We start from the raw sequence: 22,615 nt of genomic DNA, 5'->3' as shown, positions 1-22,615 counted from the left end.
CATCGATGATAAGAGAGTCATTGATTGGCTGCCCCCTGCACACCCCCTACTGGGGATCAAATCCACAAGTTGGGCATGTGGCCTGACTGGGAATCGAACTGCATTCTCCTGGATCATAGGTCGATGCTCAACTACTGAGCCACCCTGGCCGGGCAGGGTTTGTTTTTTCAATTATTGATTTGAATGAGAGTGAGACAGAAAGAGAAAAACATCAAATTGTTGCATGTGCCCTGACTGGGGATCGAACCAGCAACCTTGGCATATCAAGACAATGCTCTAACCAACTGAGCTACCTGGCCAGGGCATCTGTTAATTCCTCTCTCCCAGTGTCCAATTCATCAACACATCCTACAGTTCCAACAATAAAATACATTCCAAATCTGTCCACCCTTTCTCCTTGTCACTCTTGTGCCACATTAGTCCTGATCTTTACATTTCTCTCTTGCCCTCCTCCGGTCCCTTCTGGACTTTCTTTTAAACTGCGATAGCAAAACAACACACCAAGCATTGTTTTTCTAATTGCCTTCATCTGCAGATACTGATTAGAAAGACGGCCGTCACAGTCGCGTTCAGACAGGTTTGACCCTCTCTGGTCCTCGTAGGAAGTGGCCTCGGTGTCCCCGCCCCGACGTTTTCCCCGCACGGCGGAACCGAAACTGGAGCAGGCTCCGCCCGCCGTCTGCACAGCGAGCCAACCGCGGCGCAGCCCGGGCGATCGCGTGCCGGGCGCCATGGCTGCCTGCAGGCGCTGCTGCTCACGCCTCCGGCTCCGGCCGCTGGGTCACAGTCCCCTGCGGCTGCCAGGGCGGGATCGGGCGCTCACGCGGCTGCAGGTGCGAGCACTGTGGGGTGGCGCGGGCGCCCGGGCCGTGGCCGTGGACTTAGGCAGCAGGTAAGGAGCGCCGTGCGTTCTCTGCCCTCTCAGTGCGGTCTGGCCGGCGTGAGTACACTCATCTCCCGGGACAGGAGTCTGGCATTCGGGTCTCTCTACCCTCGTTTACTCCCAGCCTGAATTACAAGTGTCCCTCCCTGGGTGTGGGGTCGATCTCCCGGCACCTGCGCTCTTCCCTCCCTGTCTCAGCCTCGCGTCCTTTGCTTCTTTCCTCCCTCTTGCCCCGTTCCTGGCTTCCTTTCTTCAGCTGAGTCTGACTACCTGACTTTCATTCTCTTTAATTTTGGGGACTCTTGGACTCTGAAATATGAAACATTCCACCTCAGGATAATGAGCTGACTGGATGCTTATTTATTCCTATTTATTCCTAAAAGCTGGTCAGTATGACCCTGTGTATGAAGGGAAGGAAAACGTCAGTTTATTGAGCACCAATTATATGATACACTCTTTTAAAACTTGTAGTAAAGGGACTATTACTCCCATTTTTATAGTTAAGAAAACAGGTTCAAAAATGGTTAACTTTCCAAGGGTAGTACTGTGAAACTAAGTGGATTTTGAACTTGTAATTTCTCTGTTACAAAGCCACCTACTTTTTCCAGGGGTCCTTTTGCCAGAATTCACGCCTAAAATCACTTTTAAAGAATTGTATTTGAATCACTTGAAAAAAATGAAACTGCTAATGTTTACTTTACATATGTATGTGTGTACATATTTTTTACATGTGCTTTTTAAAAAAAAATTTACCCTTGTTTGTATAAAAAGCCAAAACATCTGGCTTTGAATCCAGGCCTTCCTCCTTAACTTACTGAATAACTGATCTTGAACAAATTACTTCGCCACTTTTTTATTTCATATAATGAGAAGACTGGACTAGATCAAACTTTTTCTGTAAGGGTTCAAATAGTAACTATTTTAGACTTTGTGGACTGCATACTGTCTGTCACATACTTGAGTGTGTGTGTGTTTGTGTTTGCTTGTGTATCTTTCAGCACTGGACTATGATAGAGTGTTTCTAAATCCGAGCTCATGGGTCTGAACATCTCCCTAAGTACCTTCAGGAGTCACTGAGTTGGTTGCTTTCACAGTACTTTCATGAATTACGGGCTCTGACAAGTTTTGCTGGTCTGTTTCAAGCCCTCAGTGACCTCTTTTTGTACTCTCTGCAGAAACTGGGAAATAAGGCTGACAATGCTGCCTATTTCATATACATATATAACATAGCTTTATTAAGATATAATTCAGTACCATACAATTTACCCATTTAGAATGTACAATTCAATGGTTTTTAGTATATTCATAGAGATTTGCGACTATCACCATAATCAATTTTAGAACTTTCATCACCTAAAAAAGAAACCTCTTATTCATTAGCAGTAACTTCACATTTGTCCCCAGATCCTACAGCCCCAGGCAATCACTAATCTACACTCAATCCCAATGGATTTGTGTATTCTGGGCATTTCTTATAAATGAAATCAAATGATAATGTGGTCATTTGTGACTACCTTCTTTCACTTAGCATAATGTTTCCAAGGCTTATACATATTGCAACATGTATCAGTACTTCATTTTTTTAACTGCTGAATAATATTCCATTATATGGATTATACCATGTTTTGCTTATTCATTCGTCAATTGATAGACAATGGGCTGTTTCCATTTTGAAGCTATTATGAATAATGCTGGTATGAACATTCATATGCAAGTTTTCACACGGACTTATGTTTCATTTCTTTGCGGTATATACCTAGGAGTAGAGTTGCTGGGTCATATGGTACTTCTGAGATTAACCTTTTGAAGAATTGCCAGATTATTTCCCAAAGCAGGTGTACCATTTTACATTTCCATCAGCAGTATATGAGGGTTCCAGTTTCTCCATATCTTCGCCAACACATAATCCTAGTAGATATGAAGTAGTATCTCATTGTGGTGAAGTGGTATCTCTTTTTGGTTTTAATTTGCATTTCCCTGAGGGCCAATGATTTGAGCATAATGTCATGTACTTATTGGCCATTTATAGATCTTTGGAGAGACATCTATCCAAATCCTTTGCCAATTTTTAAAATTGGGTTGTCTTTTTATTGTTGAGTTGTGAGAATTCTTTGTGTATCCTAGATACAAGTCTCTTATCAGATATATGATTTGCAGATATTGCCTCTGGGTTTTCTTTCACTTTTTTTTTAAATAGACTTTATTTTTTAGAGCAGTATTACTTTCACAGCAAAATCGAGAGAAGGTACAGAAATTTCCCATTTACTCCCGGCCCACCACATGCATAGTCTCCCCCATTATCAACTCCCACCTTTTATTTTCTTGACGATATCCTATGAAGCATGAGAGTTTTTACTTTTGATGAAATCCAATTTATCTATTTTTTCTTCTGTCACTTGTGCTTTGGATGTCATATATAAGAAGACTTAGAAGTTTGTGAGGACTTACTCCTATGATTTTTCCTAAGAGTTTTATAGTTTTAGCTCTCATACTTAGGTCTGTGGTCCATTTTGAATTAATTTTTATTTGTAGTATGAGAAAGGGAGGTCCAACTTTATTAACTTTTTTGCATATGGATATCCAGTTGTCCAGAACCATTGGCTGAAACGACTATTCTTTCCCCCATTAACTTGTTTTGGCAGCACTGTTGAACTTAAAGGTTTCTGTGGGCAATTTTTGGAGTACATATTGTCCTGAAAGCAGTGGGAAAATTCTAAAGGATTTTAAGTGGGAAATGATCTAGTCTGTGTTAAAAGGCTGCTTTAGTCAACAAGGCAAGGAATGAAAAGAAACTAAACTAAGTTAGTAAATGGAAATTAGCATTTAGGAAGAGAACTTCTGTACCCCCCAAATACTTTCACTCAGATTACTCCAGTGCCTTGGTTTCTGTATTTTTCCTTACAGAGCTCTTAAATTCCCTTTGTATTTTTAATAATTATTATGAATTTATCCCTTTTTTGTTTGTTTGCTGGGTGGGGTGTCCTGTGGGGCTTGGTAACCTTTAGTTCGTCAGTTAGAATCTTTGATTATTTTATACTAAGCTGATGACTTAAGTCCTTTTGTATTGAATTTTTATTTTTTAAACAGAAAATTGGAAATGTCTTCTGGAAAATTGGCCAGATTTGCAGATGGCTCTGCTGTAGTACAGGTAAAAAGTCCAGTTTTTTACATTTCATCTTTTTTTTTTAATCTTTACCAGAGGATATGTTTTTTTATTGATTTTAGAGAGAGAGGAAGGAAGAGGAGTAGAGGGAGAGAGAGAAACATCAGTGTGAGAGAAACATCCATTGGTTGCCTCCTGCACATGCTCCGACCAAGGATTGAACCTATAACCTGGGTATGTGCCCTGACCAGGAATCGAACCCGAGACCCTTCAGTGCATGGGACTACACTCCAATCAACTGAACCACACCAGCCAGGGCTACATTTTCATCTTAAAATTGGATATGGAGATGTTACTAAATATTTTTATACCATCATACACCTTTTTAAATTGTAGCACTGGAAATTAATTCAGACCATTCCTAGTGTCAGAACCGTTCCAGATAATCAGAGAGTCAGAGGGCTGGATATATTAAATGACTTTTAAGATCTCTTCCAAACTTGGGTTTCTATTTTATTCTGTAAGTAAATTCTATAATGCTTTTCTAGAGAAAATGATTTTACTGGTTTCTTCAATAGTAGTACTTGGGACATATTTCTTTATGTATAGCCTAAATTTCCTCATAAGGAGTAGAAAATATAATTGAATGAGTCTTTTTCCTTTTAGTTATATTGCTTTTGAAATCTCAGTGACTGTTCTAATACACAACATGATCATGCAGGGAGGATCAAGATTGGACTACTTGTGAATACTTCTTTTCACTGTCATTATGTCATAGGATAACAGTTCTCTTTACTTGGATTTATTGGAGTGAGGATTCATTCAGTCACAACTTATATGTTAATATCTGATTTTAAAGGAATTTACCAGTGTTGTTTATTTTTAACTAAGTTAGGTGACACTGCAGTGATGGTCACAGCGGTCAGTAAAACAAAACCTTCACCTTCCCAGTTCATGCCTTTGGTGGTAAGTATTTGCTGATTTACCTGAACCTGTATATATAGCATAAATGTAGAATTTGTAATACTTTTGTCATGTCTAGTAAGTGCAAAATGTAAACATCCAACAACAAAGGATTTTCCCTAGTTGTTTGATACTACTTGAAAGACTTTAAACTGATTGCTTCATAATCAATTCTTGTATTAGTGTTAGCATACTTTAGAATGTCCATGATCAAAAGTTAACAAGAACAGTGGAAGTACATAAGTACTTTGATGTTGAATAAACAGCAAATGCATTGTTTTCATAGGTTTCCCGTCAGTATGAGTCTGCAAGTAGATGTTTGCTGAAGAGTAAAAAAATTCATTAGGATTTTATGGCTTCCCTCTCTTATGAAAAGGAGGGATGCAGTTATATCTAACAGTGTTGACACAAAAAAGAAAATGTTTGACTTGACCAGAATAAGCTACTGTGGGGAGTAGTGGAAGGCTTTTTAAAAATGAATTTGCTGAAACATTTCTATCACCTCTCCTTTCCTAAGTGATACAAAACTCTACAAGTAAATAAAATATTCTCCACTTCTAGTCTGGAATATGTTGTTTGCAACCTCAGGAGAATAAGCATCATCATAATAGTTCTTAGGGAATAGTTTGTTACTACAAAAAAGCAGTCAAGTGAACTCATTTTTTTCATTGCTACTTCAGGTTGACTATAGACAGAAGGCTGCTGCAGCAGGTAGAATTCCCACAAACTATCTAAGAAGAGAGATTGGATCTTCTGATAAAGAAATTCTTACAAGTAGAGTAATAGGTAAGATATTAACCCTCTCTGTTAGGCCTGTTTTAGCACCTCTCTCTTTCATCTGTGTTCTACAATATCTCTAAGTTTTCTTTCATTACATTATACAGCTTAAGATTATTTACCTTCTGTATCCTCTCACTCAAATATGGACTTCATTAGAGGAAAAAAATTCTTTGGTCACTACTGAACCTCTGGGACCTGGTACACTGCCTGGCACAAAATAGGCATTCAATAAATATTTGTTGACTAAATGAGTGAATCTCTATTGAGTACATAAATTCCATTGCTCATGTCTCTACTCTGTTGAACCTATCCCTAGTAATTTTCATTTTTATGTTTAGCATAGTAATTCCTAAAAGCATTCTATTCATCAGCTACTGAAATATGTCTGTAATCTTTCAAATCTTTGACATCCTTTTATCCTCCAAATTTTTTTTTTAATATATCTTTATAAATTTCAGAGAGAGGAAGGGTGAGAGAGAAAGAGAGAGAAACATCAATGATGAGAGAGTCACTGATCACAGCTGCATCCTGCAGCCAATCCACTGGGAATCTAGCCCGCAGTCTGGACATGTGCCCTGCTTGGGAATCAAACCGTGATCTCCTGGATCATAGGTCGATGCTCAACCTCTGAGCCATGCTGGCCAGGCACAAAAAGACTGTAAGCCTTTGGACTGAAGAAGCTCAATGAACCCCAAACAGAATAAACATAAAGTTCAAAACCATATTAAACCAATCACTGTATTGCTTAAGAATAGATACATATATGGGGGAAAAACAACAAAGACAAGCAAAGGCAAGATTAAACAAAATTCAGGATAGCGGTTACCTCTGGAGAAGGATGGGGGCATGAGATCATAGAGGGAAGCTCAGAGGCTTCAAATGTATTAGTATATACTTTTTCTCAAGTGACATAAGGGTAGATAAGTTTTAATTATTCTTTAAATTGCATATATACAAAATAATACTTTATGCATGTATAACAGATTGTAATAAAAAATAGAAAATAAACTAATGAAGTTCATCATTTCTTCTGTGTTACCTATATAACACAAGCCAAAAACCTGAGACTCATCCTTGACCACACCCTCAACCAAATCCAATTAATTATCCTAAATCTTTCTAATCTTCCACTTCTGCGGCCATACCCTGGTCCAAGCCTCCTTCAACTCTCACCTGGAGTACTGAAACCCCTTCCTCTCCCTTAAGGCAGAAATCTTTGACATCTTTAAATATTGTAGGATCGCTTGTATTTTATAGTTCTTCTATCCAGAAATTGCTAGTTTGTGTATATTTATATACATTTGTCAGACACAATACTAAGGTAGGATTTTTTTTTGGTCTGCTATTGGTCTTAAGTCTCTTTCCTATGCTTATATTAGTAACTGACACCTGTGAAACCAGAATGAAAAGCTGCTAATTTTAGACGTGTGTTCCTGCTTTGCTAATTTTTGTTGTTAGGGCATGGTGTGTATTAACTGAAGCACTGACATTTATATTTATCTTTGTCCTTTTCAGTAAATCAGTCCAAGGGGATGTTTTTCTTTTGACATATTGAACAGCTAGCTATATTATTTTTTAGCCCGGTGTTTAATAGGGAAAACATTTTGAACTGTCAGTACTATTTAATATCTTTTCTCTTTTTTTATTGGCAGATCGTTCAATTAGACCTCTTTTTCCAGCAGGCTACTTTTATGATACACAGGTAGGGTTTCCTTTAGGTTATTTGTTTCCAGAACAATCAAAAATTATTTAATGAATCCCTGTAATACTTATTGGCTAAACATTATAAAAAGAATACAAAATGAGAATTTTTGGTGATGCTACTACATTTTCCATTAAATTTTTTTTAAAACATAATTTTATAAAGCTAATATTTATTCAATGTCAATTTGAGCTGATACCTGAATTATGAGTAGGAGTTAGCCAACCCAAGAGTGTGGGGGAAGCATTCCAGGAAGATGGAATGGGAAGCACAAAAGCCCTAAAGCAAAAAAGAAATTGATGAATTTGAAAGTTTCAAGGGATTGAGATCAGTGAGGGCAGATCAGTTTCGGATTTGTAGGTCACACTAGTAACAGGCTGGACAATCAACACAACTAATCTTTATTAATTATTTTTATTACTGGGTCCTCTAAACCATTATATATTTTTTTTAATTTTATTTTGTATTGTTTTCAGGTGTATAGCATAGTGGTTAGATAATCATATACTTTTTTTTTTTTTTTTAAATATATCTTTATTGATTTTAGAGAGAGGAAAGGAGAGGGAGGGAGAGAGAGAGAAACATCAATGATGAGAGGCATTGATCGGCTGCCTCCTGCACGCCCCCAACTGGGGATCGAGCTCGCAACCCGGGCATGTGCCCTGACCAGGAATTGAACCCCGGTCACCTGGATCCTAGTTCGACACTCAACCTCTGAGCCACACCCAGCCAGGCATAGACCTTCATTATATTTTAATACTTTCTGAATCTTTTCTTTCAGAGTGACCCATATACTACAAGTATTTTATTTATTTGATAAAAATAAATATGCCTTGTAAATATGCCTTTGCAAGGATGTCACTGCCTCAAATTATTTTAAGCATAAGATATAGGCATATTATTGCAGTGTAAAATAACTTACTGGTTTGTTTTGTCTGTGCTTATAAATGAGGTAACAATATTTTTATGTAATAGATTAATCAGAACCTTTTAGGAAGATGCTATTATTTTTCCTTTCAAAGATGAGGAAACTTTTGAGGTTTACTTTAAGTAATTTTCCCATGGTCAAGCATGTAGTTAAGTGATAGTAAGAATTAAGGGGTCTGACTACACAGCCCATGCTTTTAACCATGTAGTGCTCCTATATTTTAGGCCAAGATGTTAACCGAAATGATAATTCTCCCAAATCAAGTATGTTTTGTTAAGTGCTTTGAATTTTTTCCTTTGTATCAGGTCCTTTGTAATTTGTTAGCAGTAGATGGTGTTAATGAACCTGATGTCCTAGCAATTAATGGTGGTAAGTATAAAAATAGAGATTAAAATTAATGTTTTTTAAAGCAATGAAATATTTTTATTTCAGCTCTTATTTTTTTATTTTTTTAAGCTTCTGTAGCCCTCTCGTTATCAGATATTCCTTGGAATGGACCTATTGGTAAGTTAGGATTTGAAAATAAGAAACACTTATGATTTTTCAGGAAATACTAGTGAGCATGCTATTAGCAAGTACCTAGATTTATTGGCTCCAATTTATTATCTATTATTATTATCTTGAATTAGATGACATTCTAAGACTTATTTCAGCTCTTTGCAACATTTTCATCCTTGCCTTGGCCTTTGTTTCTGATAGCAGTGTTATGGTGTTAGAGATTTTGTCTCCCTAGAAACTTTGATTTCTTAGTTGCTTCTCCTGTTTGAGGACCTTTTTTTTTTTTTACTGCAACATTGTCAGAGTACATACTTTACAAGATAAAAACAAACATGTTTGTAATTTACAGTTCTTATAAGTTTTAATCATGCAATATAAAAATGATTTCATGGAGTAATTATTAAGTGTCCTAAATGCCAGGTACTGAGCTAAGAACTTAAGGAACAAAGGCAGACTAGGCACCAGCAATTCAAAAACAAATGAGGCAGTTCTTGGGAAACACAAATAATTATTTATAAACAGTATTATAAAGGTGAAGTCAAAGCGCTAAGAAAATAATAGAAGAGTGGGTTTAGTCTTGTAAGTCTGTCGAGGGTCTTCTCAAAGTAATTAACATTTAAGCTGAACCTTAGTTGGATCAGATGATAAACATTTGCCTTGGAGAAAGTACAGTCTAGAACTAGGAGAAGAGCATGAGCCTAATCACAGAGGTGTGGAAGAAATTGTATATTTGAGCAACTCAAAGTGATACAGTGAGGCAGGAAGGTGGGATGGGGTGAGTAGGATACTCTTTGGGCCTTAAATACCATATTAGAAATATGGACTTTATTATGGTCACAATCAAAGATAGGGGTTAAAGCCATTATTGGAATAATTTCTTGAAAACTGAGAGTTTTTATTAACTGCCAATATTTTAATATACTTATAGGGGCAGTACGAATAGGAATGATTGATGGAGAATGTGTTGTTAACCCAACACGAAAAGAAATGTCTTCCAGTACTTTAAATTTAGTAGTTGCTGGAGCACCTAAAAGTCAAATTGGTAAGTACTAAATTTGTTCTGGGTTTTACTTATGAGTTCTGCCTTCTTAAAAATGCATTTAAACTCTTTTTTTTGTATGTGTATTTTGTCAGTCATAAAGGATTTTTGTTTTGTTTTATTGTTGCCTTATTTTGGTAGTGCTCTTGCCTCATCAGACAATACCTAAAATTATAGAATGTTACACAGCTTCTATTGAAATATACAAAACTCTTAAACAAGATAATTTTAGTAATTATTTTTAAATTGATAAGCCAGTCTAAAAATTAAAATTCTAAATCTGGTAATAAATTGTTTTATTAATTTAAATATGTTAATTTAGCTAATTCAGTCATTTCTAGCCTGTTTGATGTCCTCTGAGACGGAGGTGACCTATTTTTGAGGTGGAAAACTAGTAATAAAATAGAAGAAATGCCTTGGGTCATCTTCACGCCTTGTAACAAAAATGTCATAAATGCTTGAATGAAAATCAGAGCCTGGTTCTACTGAAGGAGAATGGGCTTTAATAGAATGGGCTGGGTTTGAAACCCAACATCTGTTATACTTTAGCCATGCTATGTTGGACAAATTAATTAAGGTTTCTTCTCAGTTTATTCTACTTATGATATTTGATGTCTGAGACTTTTTGGCATAGGACCTTCTGATGTGGAAACATTTTGATGAAATGTAAATTAAACTTTCAGTGTTTTTTGGTACAATTAACGTGTGAAACAGCTCATTTCTACCTTCTTTTGGGTTATTGGTCAGTAATGGAATTAGGATTAGGTACTATATGATAGAACACTTGTAACAGTTGTATATTATCTACATAAGAGTTAGGGATTGTATTGTTAAACTAAATAACAAGGCTTAAGATGGAAATTTATTTTTCTCTCAGGTAAAAGAAATTCAAAGGTAGGTGAGTCCAGGATAGTTACCGCAGCTTAAGAAATCTAGATTCCTTCTAGCTTATTGCTCTGCTATTCTCAAGGTGTGGCCCTCATCTTCATGCTTGATGAACTGGCTACCAGAGCTCTGACCAACTTATTGGACTTAGGGGCAGAAGGAAGAGAAAAGAGGGGAAAATAGCAAAAAGGTGTGTGTCAGCTGAATGAGTTACCCTCCCTTTTAAGGAGCCTTCTCATAAGTCCCCACATAGCAGTTTCTACTTAGATCTCATTGGGCAGAACTGTGACACGTGACTGCATCCTTGACTACCATGGAGGCAAAGAGATAGTTTTTGGATTCTTCTGTAGAAGGTAGGGTTCATACTATAGAGAACTAGCACAATGTAGAGAGGGTATTCCAAAGATTTGGGGGAGCCATAAATAACACATGACCCCATCTTATGTGAGCATCTCAGAAAGGGCCTTGAGCAAAACATTAGTTTACTGTTTAAAGTTTACTTGGTCTACACCTGAAAAAAAAATTTTTTATTATTTTTTCTTTTTGCTTAAAGTTACAGTATCAGTTAATAAATTGATCTGGCTACTTTACAGGGTTGTGGTGAAGATTAGAGTTAAGGTTTGTAAAGTGCCCAGTATAATACCTAGTATCTAGTAGGCATTCAGTTAATACCTGCTATTATCATTAAGACACAAAAATAAACTTGTTTCTAAATGGTCATTTAGCCTCTATCTGCCTTAAAATTTGAGCCCCTCGTTAAATTTAAGAATATAAACCTAACTTCAGATATCAAGTTTTCTTTATTTATTTAATGCTGTTTACATTTTGGAAGTATGTTGATTCTAAGACGATAAATCAAAAAAGTGGATATACATTCCATTAATAAAGTTGATCTGTTCAATTTATGTCATATCATGCTATTTGAAAATACTATATTGGCAATATGTTCAATAGCTATCTTTTTTTTCTTCTTTAGTCATGTTGGAGGCCTCTGCAGAGAACATTTTACAGCAGGACTTTTGCCATGCTATCAAAGTGGGAGTAAAATATACACAACAAATAATTCAGGGCATCCAGCAACTGGTAAAAGAAATTGGTGTTACCAAGAGGACACCTCAGAAGTTATTTACCCCTTCACCAGAGATTGTGAAGCACACTCATAAGTAAGAACATCTATTCAAAAGAAACTGAAACCTCTGGCCAGTGGCTCAGTTGGTTCCAGGAGCACTGTCCCATACACCAGAAAGTTGTGGGTTCGATCTCCAGGCAGGGCGAATACAAGAGGCGACCGATTGATGTTTCTCTCTTTTCTCTCTCTCTCTCTAAGAATCTCTTTACCAAAAAAAAATAAAAGAAACTATGAAATTTTCACCAGGTTTAATCTCTCAGAAAAATATTTCATATGGAAGCACTGTCCATGTATTACTTTTCAAATAGCACCCCTCTGTTTTTTGTTTTGTTAATCCTTACCTGAGGATATTACTTTAGAGTGGGAGGGGGGAAAAGGGAGAGAAACACCAATTGGTTGCCTCCTGCACTCACACTGACCAGGGCCGGGGATCAAACCTGCAACCCAGGTACATGCTGTTGACCAGGAATTGAACCCACAACCCTTTGGTACATGGGCTGACACTAACCACTGAGCAACACCATCCAGGGCAGCATAAATACTAGTCTAATGCTTTAACAAGGATAAACCCACATCTTCAGTGTCCTAAGTTTGAATTTCAAAGGAAAGGGGAAGTGAGTTCATTGGTCAAGATTCAGATAATTCGCATATCTCTCTGAGTCAAGGAAAAAGAATAGAGTATAAGATATTTGAGTAAGGAAGCTGTTGAGGTTCTCAAAAAGAAATCAAGTATAACCATCACTATATGCCCAATGCTTAGAACAATGCCTGCACATTAATGAGTTATATAAACGGTCCCCAGCAAAAGAGTTGCCTGCAATAACAGCCAGAATGGGTAGAAGGAAAAAATAAAGAGTAAGTGTAAGAAAAATTTAAGGTGAAATAAATTAAACAATTAAGAATACAGGGTGTAATACCATGTGTGAGTAATTCCCCTGAGAGGTAAGGGGAAAGAAATGTGTGTTCTGTATTGCATTATAAGTAGCAAACAGATTAACAGTGTTAAAGAGCAGTAAATACATTTTTAAATTCTTAATGAAATGTTTCAATATTTTAGCTTATTAAGTGTTTCAGTTTTGTAATAGACACTGCCTTGTGTTTCCAAATACTATACTGATGTTTATCTTGTCTTAAAATAGACTGGCCATGGAAAGACTCTATGCAGTTTTTACAGATTATGAACATGATAAAGTAAGTATACCTGGATTTTATTTTAAATAATTGTTCTGGGAATTCTTTTTTGTTGTAATTCACATAAATTGTATATAAGTATCAGTCTTATTTTTATAAAAAATCTCTAAGCAGAAAGTATAAATAAAAGCCTAGCTATGTGCTTCTACATTGTCCTTTTGCTGATTAATACAAGTTTTAGGGACATGTGTAAAAATATTTGAATGAATTCATAAACAGGTAATATCTCTTACAAATCAATAACCAGTTCTAATCTTTTAAAGAATACCACCATTAGAGAAATCTAAGTACTGTTACAATGTGTTAATTGTAAAATAATTTTGAAATAGAAATGTTGAACATTGCCATGTATGTGTAAGAACTGAACTTCTACTTTCTTTTAGATTTCCAGAGATGAAGCTGTTAACAAGATAAGATTAGATACAGAGGAACAACTAAAAGGTAGTGGTGTGTTTTTTAAATTTAAGAAAGTATTTAAAGGAACAGATTTTTAAATTTTTGGATGTGAAACCTTGAAGAAATCAGTTCTTACTGCTCCTTAGTTTTATCTTCAGGAAAGTTGTGATAATGATACATCCCAAATTACTCTTAAAAGTGTTAGACTATTTTCATAATATAGTTGACTGGATTTGTCAGGTAACATAATGCAACAGAGAGCTGATTTCAAAGCACTGTTCTGGTACAAAGCAAACTAAGTACCCAATAACAGTACATTTAAGGTATAATAGTTGTTGCGTATCTCCTACTTGAGAACATTTGTTTTATCTACTTTTTTTGCCTGAGGACTTAAATGTTCAGAGTTAACTCCCTTGTTTTACTCTCATAGTTAATTGATTTGATACTGTGAACTTAAGTAAAATCCTGTCTTCCAAAAAAAGAAAACCTTTATTTTGTCTTTCTTCTGTAGAAAAATTTCCAGAGGCCGATTCATATGAAATAATAGAATCTTTCAATGTTGTTGCAAAGGATGTTTTTAGAAGTATTATTTTGAATGAATACAAAAGGTAAACATATCCTTTTTTGCTGGAATTGAAGCATGCACTATCTCTGCAAGTTGCCTTGAAAGTGGCAACTTTCTCAAAGCAAGGAGCTATTCTTTAAAGTGAACAGGAAAGAATTATCATATTTATTTTATAAATGAGTACCTGTTGAAGAGTGTGTGAATTTTGTGGATGTATTTGACTGTTTCTCTGTGGGCCTTGTGTATAGAGCAGTGCTTTACAGCCCTGACTGCATGTAAGGAATTACCTGCAGAGCTTTTTAACAATACAGGTGTATGGGTCACAATCCGTAAGATTCTGATTCAGTGGATCTTAGGGTGAGGCCCAAGTAAACTTCTTAAAGTTCAACAGGTAAAAGGATATGCAGCTGGGGTTCAGACCTTCCTGGTAGGGATAAAGTAATAATATATGATTTCTGATTTCCAACACTGCTTTATACACTTATTTCCTTTATTACTATAGGTGTGATGGTCGAGATTTGACTTCACTTAGGAATATAAATTGTGAGGTAGATATGTTTAAAATTCTTCATGGATCAGCATTGTTTCAAAGGGGACAAACACAGGTAATATATGTAAAAAGCTACAATTATTTGCTGAATCAGGATTGCTTAATTAGATCTAATAGAAGCACATTATGTAGATGCTATAGGTTTTTATCATATGGAATGTATTAACCAGATTAACATCTGGTTTTTTAAAAATATTTTTAAAAGCTTTTTTGAGGTACACAAAATTAATCGCTCATATTCCTTAGTTTATGGGATTTTGTCATTGTTGCTCTATTCAAAACCCTCAGTTTGTTTTCCCCATTTAGTCTGTACCTCAGTCCTATTCTTTTCCCTTACATAGGCACCCATTCTCTTATATTTAACACATACGTGTATCTATTGTTTTGTGTATGATATTATGCTTTATACCTCCTCCTTTTTCTTTTATTAATCCCTACTTTAACTTTGCCAATCTAATGAGTACAAAGTGGTATGTCATTTTTTTCATTTGTATTGCCCTAGTTATGACTAAGGTGTCTTTATATAATAGCCAGTCAACATGGTCACAGTATTAAACCATACCCTGGGGGGTTGCACACCTCTAAGGGCCCTATTTTCACAGTGTCCCTGGAACTGTGTGCAAAGTGGTAGCACTGGTTCAGGTTTGCTCTTTGGTGACTCATCTGTTCATATCTTTTAGCCAGTTATCTTTCCTTTTTTAGTATGGTTAACTGTCTTTTTTCTGCTGTTTTTCAGTGATTTCTTATGTGACTTAAATATTACTTTTTCAGTAACCAGAATTTGTATGTATCCTCTCCCTCTTGGTCATATGCCTTTTTTTTTTTTTTAATTTATCTTTATTGTTGAAAATATTATGGATGTCCCCTTTTTCCCCCATTAACCCCTTCCACCCCGTACCCACTCCCTGCCCCAGGTGTCATATGCCTTTTAACTTTGCTTGTGGTAGCCTACTATTATGTATGCAGTGAACCTGAAATCTTTAGTTTTGATGTAGTTAATCCTTCCCTGTTTAACTTTTGTGGATTGTGTTTTTAAAGTCTTATTTAGGAAATCCTTCCTTACCCCAGAGTCACAAAAATATGCACTTTTTTTTCTATTAACATTCTAGTTTTAGCTGTCAAATTTAGACCATTAATCTATCTTGGAGTTTATTCCTACGCATACTGTGAGGTGGAAACTTCCAGAGTGAGCCAGTTTTACAACACTATTTATTAGTAATTCATTTTTTCCTGTTGATTTGCAATATCACCTTATATTCAGAGTTTACAAATATATTTTGAAATATATTCTTCATTTTTCTGTGAGCCTCCTTGACCATTGTCAAACTGTTTTAATATGGTTTTGAAGTATGTCTTAATATATAAAAAGCAAATCCTTTTTTATTCTACCCTCTCCCCCAATTATTGTCTTAGGTATATGTTACATTTGTTCTTTCATTTGAATTTTACTATTATATCAAGTTCTGAAAAAAATCTAGGATTTAAATTGGTATTTCACTGAATGTATGAATTCATTTGAGAAATGATATTTTTACAATTTAAATCAGTCTTTACAATGAATATAGTCTCTCTCACTTTTCATTTAGGTTTTCTATGCCTCTTAATAAGTTTTTAAAGTAACTCCATTAAGATATTATACATACTTTTTTGTTAGCCATTCTGACAATCTCTGCCTTTTAATTGGAGTGTTTAGTCCATTAATGTTCAATTTAATTAGTGATGTAATTGAACTTAGGTCTGTCATTTTATTATGAGTTTTTGTTTAGCCCCTCTGTTTTTGATTTTCTGTTCTTTCTGCCTTCTTTTTGGATTAACCAAATAGTTATTTTGGAATTCCATTTTAATTTGTCTACTTGCGTTTTAGCTATACCTCTGCATTTTCCAGTGCTTACCATAGGGAATACAATATACATCATTAATTTTTTAGTCTTTCTAGAGTTAATTTTGTACTACTTCACATAAAATTAGGAAAGTTCACAACCATTTAGGTCCATTTATCCCTTCTTCCATTCTTTATACTGTGGTTGTCTTATGAGTTACATTTACATGTGTTATAAACTCCACAAGGTTATGTTATAACTTTTATTTCAAACAGTCATAGATGTATTTTAAAGAAGGCAAGAGGGAAAGATTTTTTTATATATACTGACCCACATATTTACCACTTCTGATACTTTTCATTTCTTCCTGAAGATCCTTGTATCCAGTTAATATTTCCCTTCAATCTGACAAGACTTCCTTTAGTATTGTCCTGTGTGTCTTCTGACAACAAATTCCTATTTTTCATTTACTTGAAATGTCTTTATTTTGCCTTTAAACGCAAAGAATCTTTTTTCTGGATAAAGATTCTGGGTTGCTGTGGGGGTTTTGGTTTTATTTTGTTTTTTTGGCACGTAAAACTGTTCCACTGAGTTTTTTCCTCCATTTTCATCTGATGAAAAGTCAGGACTCATTCAAATCATTGCTCCTTGTGTTGTTTTCTTCTGGGTGCTTTCAGGATATTGTCTTTGGTTTTCAGCAGTCTGACTATGAAAAGTGGTTCTCTCTGTATTTATCCTGCTAACCGTTTCCTGAGCTTGAACCTGTAAATTGTCTTTCATCTAACTTGAGAAATTTCAGCCATAATTCCTTCAAATATTTTTGTATCTCATTCTCTCTTTTCTCTCCTTCTGGGATTGCAAGTACATGTGTTAATCCTCCTGATAGTGTCCCACAGGTCCCTGAGACTATGTTCTCCCCCTACTCCTTTCTATTCTTTAGATTGGGCAGTTTCTATTAATCTGTTTTCATGTTCACTGACTCTTGTCATCTCCTTTCATTATGAGGTAATATATGTTTCAGCTCTAGAATTTCCATTTGGGTTCTTTTTTATGTCCTTAAGTGTAATAGATTTTGAAAATCCTTGTCTGTTAATCTAACATCTGAATTAGCTCAGGGTCAATCTCTATTCATTGTCTTTTTCTCTTGAGAATGGGCCCTATTTCCTGGTTTTTTGTAGGTTGTATCCTCAGTGTTTTGAATGATACATTGTAGAGTCTCTGGATTATGTTCAGTTCCTTCAAAGACTAATTTTTTTAAAGGCAGTTTTATTGACTGAACCTTTATTCAGGCTTTCTTTATGGTCAGATTTTATTAATATTCTTTCCTCCTCCCCTAGCACTTCTAGTACAGTGCTTTATATATGTAGTCTATATGATGTTAGACCTTTGGATTATTGATTATTGTATTAAGCACCATGTATAGATTTCCATAGATTATACTTATCCTTTTTCTTTAAGAGCTAATTCGGTTCTTCAAATATTTCTCATTTTCATCTTTGTTAGTAAATTAAAGCCTAACAAATTTTGTTTCTTCTTCTTTAGGTGTTTTGTACTGTCACATTTGATTCATTAGAATCCAGTATTAAGCAGGACCGAATTATAACGGCTATAAAGTAAGTTATGTTTTTTGGTTGTGATGTTCCAGTGTATAATTGAAGTTCATGGTATATTATTATTCATTATTACTTTTAAAAACCTGTACCTCTATACTTCTTTTTTCTGTTTACATAATTATAATTTCAAGGGATTTTTTAATGCCTTTTAACTCATTGGTTGAAACAAATATTGGTAAAGAATTTAATTCTTTGATATGGGTATATTTAGTTTATTCTGTCTCTGGAACCATTCCTCAGGACAGATTTCCTGGGTAATCTTGAATCGATCGATTATTCTATTACAAAGAAGGGAGCAAATAAATAAGCAGGAATCCAGTTGTTGAAACAAATCTGGAGGCTTTTGTTACTAAATGAAAATACCTTGTCTGATTACAAGGCACATATGAATTTGTGTTCATAATTACTTAGCTCTCCTCTGTTCCTAAAATGTCAGCAATAAAATGCTGTTGATCAATTTTATACAGTAAAAATCTATATTATAATCCCCACCAGCATTACTGCATCAAAGTTCTAGGACTCAAGGCCACCATAGCTCTTTCTTTTCTCAGTACCTAACAAGGTTGCTTCCATTTCTCTGGTTAAGCGTCTCAGAAGACTATAGGACTGCCTCTCTCTTCCTACTGCCCAACTGATGAGGATAATCCCCTGTATCTTCACGATAGTATCGCTTATTGTTTATCATGTCTCTAATAAAACTGACAGTGAAACTGTTTGTATAAGATTGGAATGTTCACTGTAATCATAATCCTTTTGGGGGAAGCTCTTAAACTTTATATTATAAATTCTCATCTGGGCCAAAACTTGTTTGCCCTGCCCTTCTTCACACTGACTCCTTTTCTCTTCTAGGAGGCAACACTGCTTCAAACCCTAAAAAGATCTTTGACTGTCAGATCTTCTGATTGCTCTCAGCTATATCATTTCAGTTACTGATCATTTCACATGTTGACTGGGAAAAAGATCGTAACTGAGACTTAACTGATGAGTTTATAACATTTATGATTCTCCCAATAGTTATTAATACTTAAAAAATATATATGTATATCTATGGTCTTAGTATTCAAATCTGGATATTTAAGTGCAAAATTGTTTTCCAAATCTGTGTAGAATTCAGTCATAAGCCCCAGAAAAAATACTGTCTCTGACATCCTTCTAATTCTTCTGAGTTTCAGTTTCAGACCAATTCTTTGATACCCAATTATGTTTTTTTAAATCCCTTTAGATCTCTTTTAATTGTTTATTGAAACAAATCTGTATCTGTCTGGTGTTTTGAATATTATCCTTTTTGTTTGTAGTGGGATAAAAGATAAAAATTTCATGCTGCACTATGAGGTAAGGTGAATTTTTTTTTTTATGAAAACATTTTATTATGAAAAATATTCAGGATACAGCCAAGTTGAAAGAATTTTACAATGAATACCTTTATACCTACCTAGGTTCTTCCATTAACATTTTACTGTGCTAGTTTTATGATATATCTGTTAAGGTAGATTTGGGGGCTGTTATTTTATTGCATACAGAAGGGATTTAGAAAAATAAGTAGCTGTCTAATCAGCAACTTCCTGTTCGGAGTCATACATTAAAGTATAGTAGACAATATTGTTTTAGTCACGAAAGAGCTGTACTTATTCATGTACGTCAAACAACAATGGGGCTTTTCAGATGCCTCAAGTAGCAAATTACTTTCTCTCTTTTAGTTCATTTATATGTTCATATTTTACTTAGTTGATTAGTAGTCAGAAAGCTGAGGTATTTAATATTAAAACACTTTATATGTAATTTTTATATGTAATTGAGTTTATGATTGACTTTATTCACGACTAATTGTAAAGGACCAGACAAGACATATAATACTTATTTTAGTATTTAAAGCATACACACTGGGATGCTAGTGTAAAGTAGCAAGTCACTTCACCTTTCGACCATTGTTGGCTGCCCCAAATCCCAGTATCTCAATTTTGGTGAACCTCCTATAATTAATAGAGAACATTTCATATAATATATACTAGACAATAACCATAAACCTGGTGATTCTCACAGATCTGGAGTCCCTTATAAATATCCTATTCTGGATATACCCAGGTGCTACAGAAGCACGTCCTCTATCGTGAGCCAAAGAGCACATAGCAGTCTTTTTTAAAAGGGCAGCTCTGAAAAATGTAGCTCTAGCTGATATTGGGAAAAGAGGTAGGAGAGGGCGTAGGACATATGGGCTATGTTGTATCATCACATTTTTTTAAATCTTTTATCGTTAAAACACAGATAATGAAACCAATATAAACCAAAATGTGGCTTAGAGTTTTTATACGGCAGACATCCATGTAACCACCACCCAAGTAAGAGAATAGAATGTTGCCAGTCACCCCAGAAGCCACTCCATGTTTTTCAACCTGGTCTCAACGCCCTTCTTCCCCTAAAAGTAACTACTCTCCTAAGTATTATAGTAATCACTTCCTTGTGTTTCTAGTGTACATCCCTAGCTACTATAGTTTAGGCTTACCCATTTAAAAAATTTTGATATTTCTTTAAGTCTCTTTTAACCCATAGATTTATCCTTCATTACATTCATTTCCTTATAAACTGTTTGAAGCCCCAGAGCCATTTGAACTATAGAGTTCACCACAGTCTGGGTGGTGCTGCAGTCATGGTGCAGTTTAGGCATTTCCTCTGTTTTTCTATCTCCTACAGATTGACTGCTAGATCCAGAACTTGTTCAGATTCATAATCCATTACTCCTTAAAAATATTTTATTAAAAAAAACTGGAATTCCAGATTTTTATGGGAAATTTTCCAAGTTTTTTAAATGATCACACTAATTCATATTTCTTTAAGACAATGTATTAGTCAAATAAGAGTTTGCAAGCTCTGTCTAAAGTAAAACAGTTACTGGAAAAGATCTATTTCCTCAATGTAGATTTTTTTTTTTAAACATGTATATATTTTTTTCTTATTAGTAAAATATATCTTGCCCTGGCTGGTGTGACTCACTTGGTTGGAGCATTGTCCCATGCATGGAGGGGTCATGTGTTCGATCCCCAGCCAGGCACATAAGGGAGGCAACCAATCTATGTCTCTCTCTCTGTCTCTCCCTCTCCCTTTCTCTCCGAATAAAAAATAAGTATGAAAACATATCCTCAGGTGAGGAAAAAATATATAGATATATATCTTGTTATTGTTAGTAATTTAAACATTATAGAAATTTATGGTATAAATCCCGATAACCATCCACTTCCCACCCTGATTCACATATACACTAGAAATACCTACTTTTAGCAATTTGGTATATATTTTAGATATCCAGTTATTTTCTGTGTGTGTATGTGTATCCTTTTTTTTTTAATTTTAACAAAATGTAATTCTAGAGTTTTGTAACTTGTTTTATTATTTAGATAATATATCTTGGATATCTTTCCATGTCAATTCTTTGTGTATGTGTTGTTGTTTTTTTAAAGTTTCCTCCTTATGCAACAAATGAAATTGGCAAAGTCACTGGTGTAAATAGAAGAGAACTTGGGCATGGTGAGTACAAATCTATAAACTTATGTGGTATTCTTACAGAAACTAAAAATGCATTAGTACATTTTTTGCTCATTATTTTTTATTCTAATTTAGGTGCTCTTGCCGAGAAAGCTTTATATCCTGTTATTCCCAAAGATTTTCCTTTCACCATAAGAGTGACTTCTGAAGTCCTGGAGTCAAATGGTATGGCATTGAAATATATTTTTCCTAGTCAAAAATACCAGATTCCCTGTTATATTCTTAACTTTTCAGAACTAATATTACATTGTTTATTACTACAGTACCCAAACCCACTGCAAGAGAAAAATGTGTTTAGTTAATCATATACTTGTCTGCATCTCTGTTATTGTCTAATTAGATGTTTTGAAAGCAATATAAAACAAATATTTCTCGTTATGTATCTGTTATAATAGATCCAGTTTGGGTTGTTTCTTTATTTTCACAAACCATAGAGCAAGGACACCCTGAAGAGAGGAAGGGCCAAAATAGAGTGATCCATTAGGCCGGGGACACCTGTCATGTATCACAGATATAAGTAGACACCACAGAGAGAGGCTAGGTTAAAAGGTCAAGTTAAAATTTTAAAAAATCACATGTCAAGGCAAGGTACCATCATTAAAGGCAGAAAGGGTACAGAGTTCTCAAAGATGTAGCAGGCACAGATCAGGTGGTCATAGATATTTTTTTTAAAAGTAAAATAAGGTAAGCTCAGAATTTGAACTAGAGACTTTCTGTTCTTTACTGAGTATGATAAACCAAAGCCCTGTATCTTTAACTGCTTCTGATTAAGCAACAAAAGAGGTTCTTCTGGGAGGATTCTTAGAATCAGAATCTCTAGCAGTGCTCTCTTTGATGATGGGTTTTCAATCTCTGTGCTATCCACTGAGGGACTGAATTTACTTCAGTTTAAATTTAGTAGCCACATATGGTGGCTAATGGCTATCATATTGGAACATACAACTCTATAGTTCATTGTTTGGGAGAGCTTGCCTTAAGTGCTTTTAAAAAGAAGGAAAGAATATTAAATTTAATATTATAATTGAATATTTGT

The 22,615-nt window shown here is 35.1% G+C and overlaps 1 protein-coding gene and 1 long non-coding RNA gene across 2 annotated transcripts in view; one reads left to right on the top strand and one right to left on the bottom strand.

Annotated features, from left to right (window-relative positions):
* Positions 1 to 22,615, bottom strand: part of LOC308565961 — a 104,789-nt gene that overhangs the window by 63,183 nt on the left and 18,991 nt on the right. The gene's annotated exons all lie outside the window — the stretch shown is intronic.
* Positions 679 to 22,615, top strand: part of PNPT1 (polyribonucleotide nucleotidyltransferase 1) — a 33,216-nt gene continuing 11,279 nt past the window's right edge. The window contains exons 1-17 of the mRNA XM_081155828.1: positions 679 to 892; positions 3,971 to 4,031; positions 4,878 to 4,952; positions 5,630 to 5,735; positions 7,382 to 7,431; positions 8,665 to 8,728; positions 8,816 to 8,863; positions 9,786 to 9,899; positions 11,758 to 11,944; positions 13,050 to 13,101; positions 13,485 to 13,542; positions 14,009 to 14,105; positions 14,565 to 14,667; positions 17,975 to 18,045; positions 19,341 to 19,377; positions 21,498 to 21,564; positions 21,658 to 21,747. Coding sequence (XP_081011954.1) covers positions 732 to 892; positions 3,971 to 4,031; positions 4,878 to 4,952; positions 5,630 to 5,735; positions 7,382 to 7,431; positions 8,665 to 8,728; positions 8,816 to 8,863; positions 9,786 to 9,899; positions 11,758 to 11,944; positions 13,050 to 13,101; positions 13,485 to 13,542; positions 14,009 to 14,105; positions 14,565 to 14,667; positions 17,975 to 18,045; positions 19,341 to 19,377; positions 21,498 to 21,564; positions 21,658 to 21,747 — 1,441 coding nt within the window. The 5' untranslated portion in view covers positions 679 to 731. The remainder of the gene's footprint in view (positions 893 to 3,970; positions 4,032 to 4,877; positions 4,953 to 5,629; positions 5,736 to 7,381; positions 7,432 to 8,664; positions 8,729 to 8,815; positions 8,864 to 9,785; positions 9,900 to 11,757; positions 11,945 to 13,049; positions 13,102 to 13,484; positions 13,543 to 14,008; positions 14,106 to 14,564; positions 14,668 to 17,974; positions 18,046 to 19,340; positions 19,378 to 21,497; positions 21,565 to 21,657; positions 21,748 to 22,615) is intronic.

This window comes from Miniopterus schreibersii (genome assembly GCF_964146895.1).
Source record: "Miniopterus schreibersii genome assembly, chromosome: 13".
In the NCBI taxonomy this organism is placed as follows: domain Eukaryota; kingdom Metazoa; phylum Chordata; class Mammalia; order Chiroptera; family Miniopteridae; genus Miniopterus; species Miniopterus schreibersii.
Note: the sequence above shows the minus strand (reverse complement) of the source record. Positions and strands in the feature narration are given on the sequence as shown.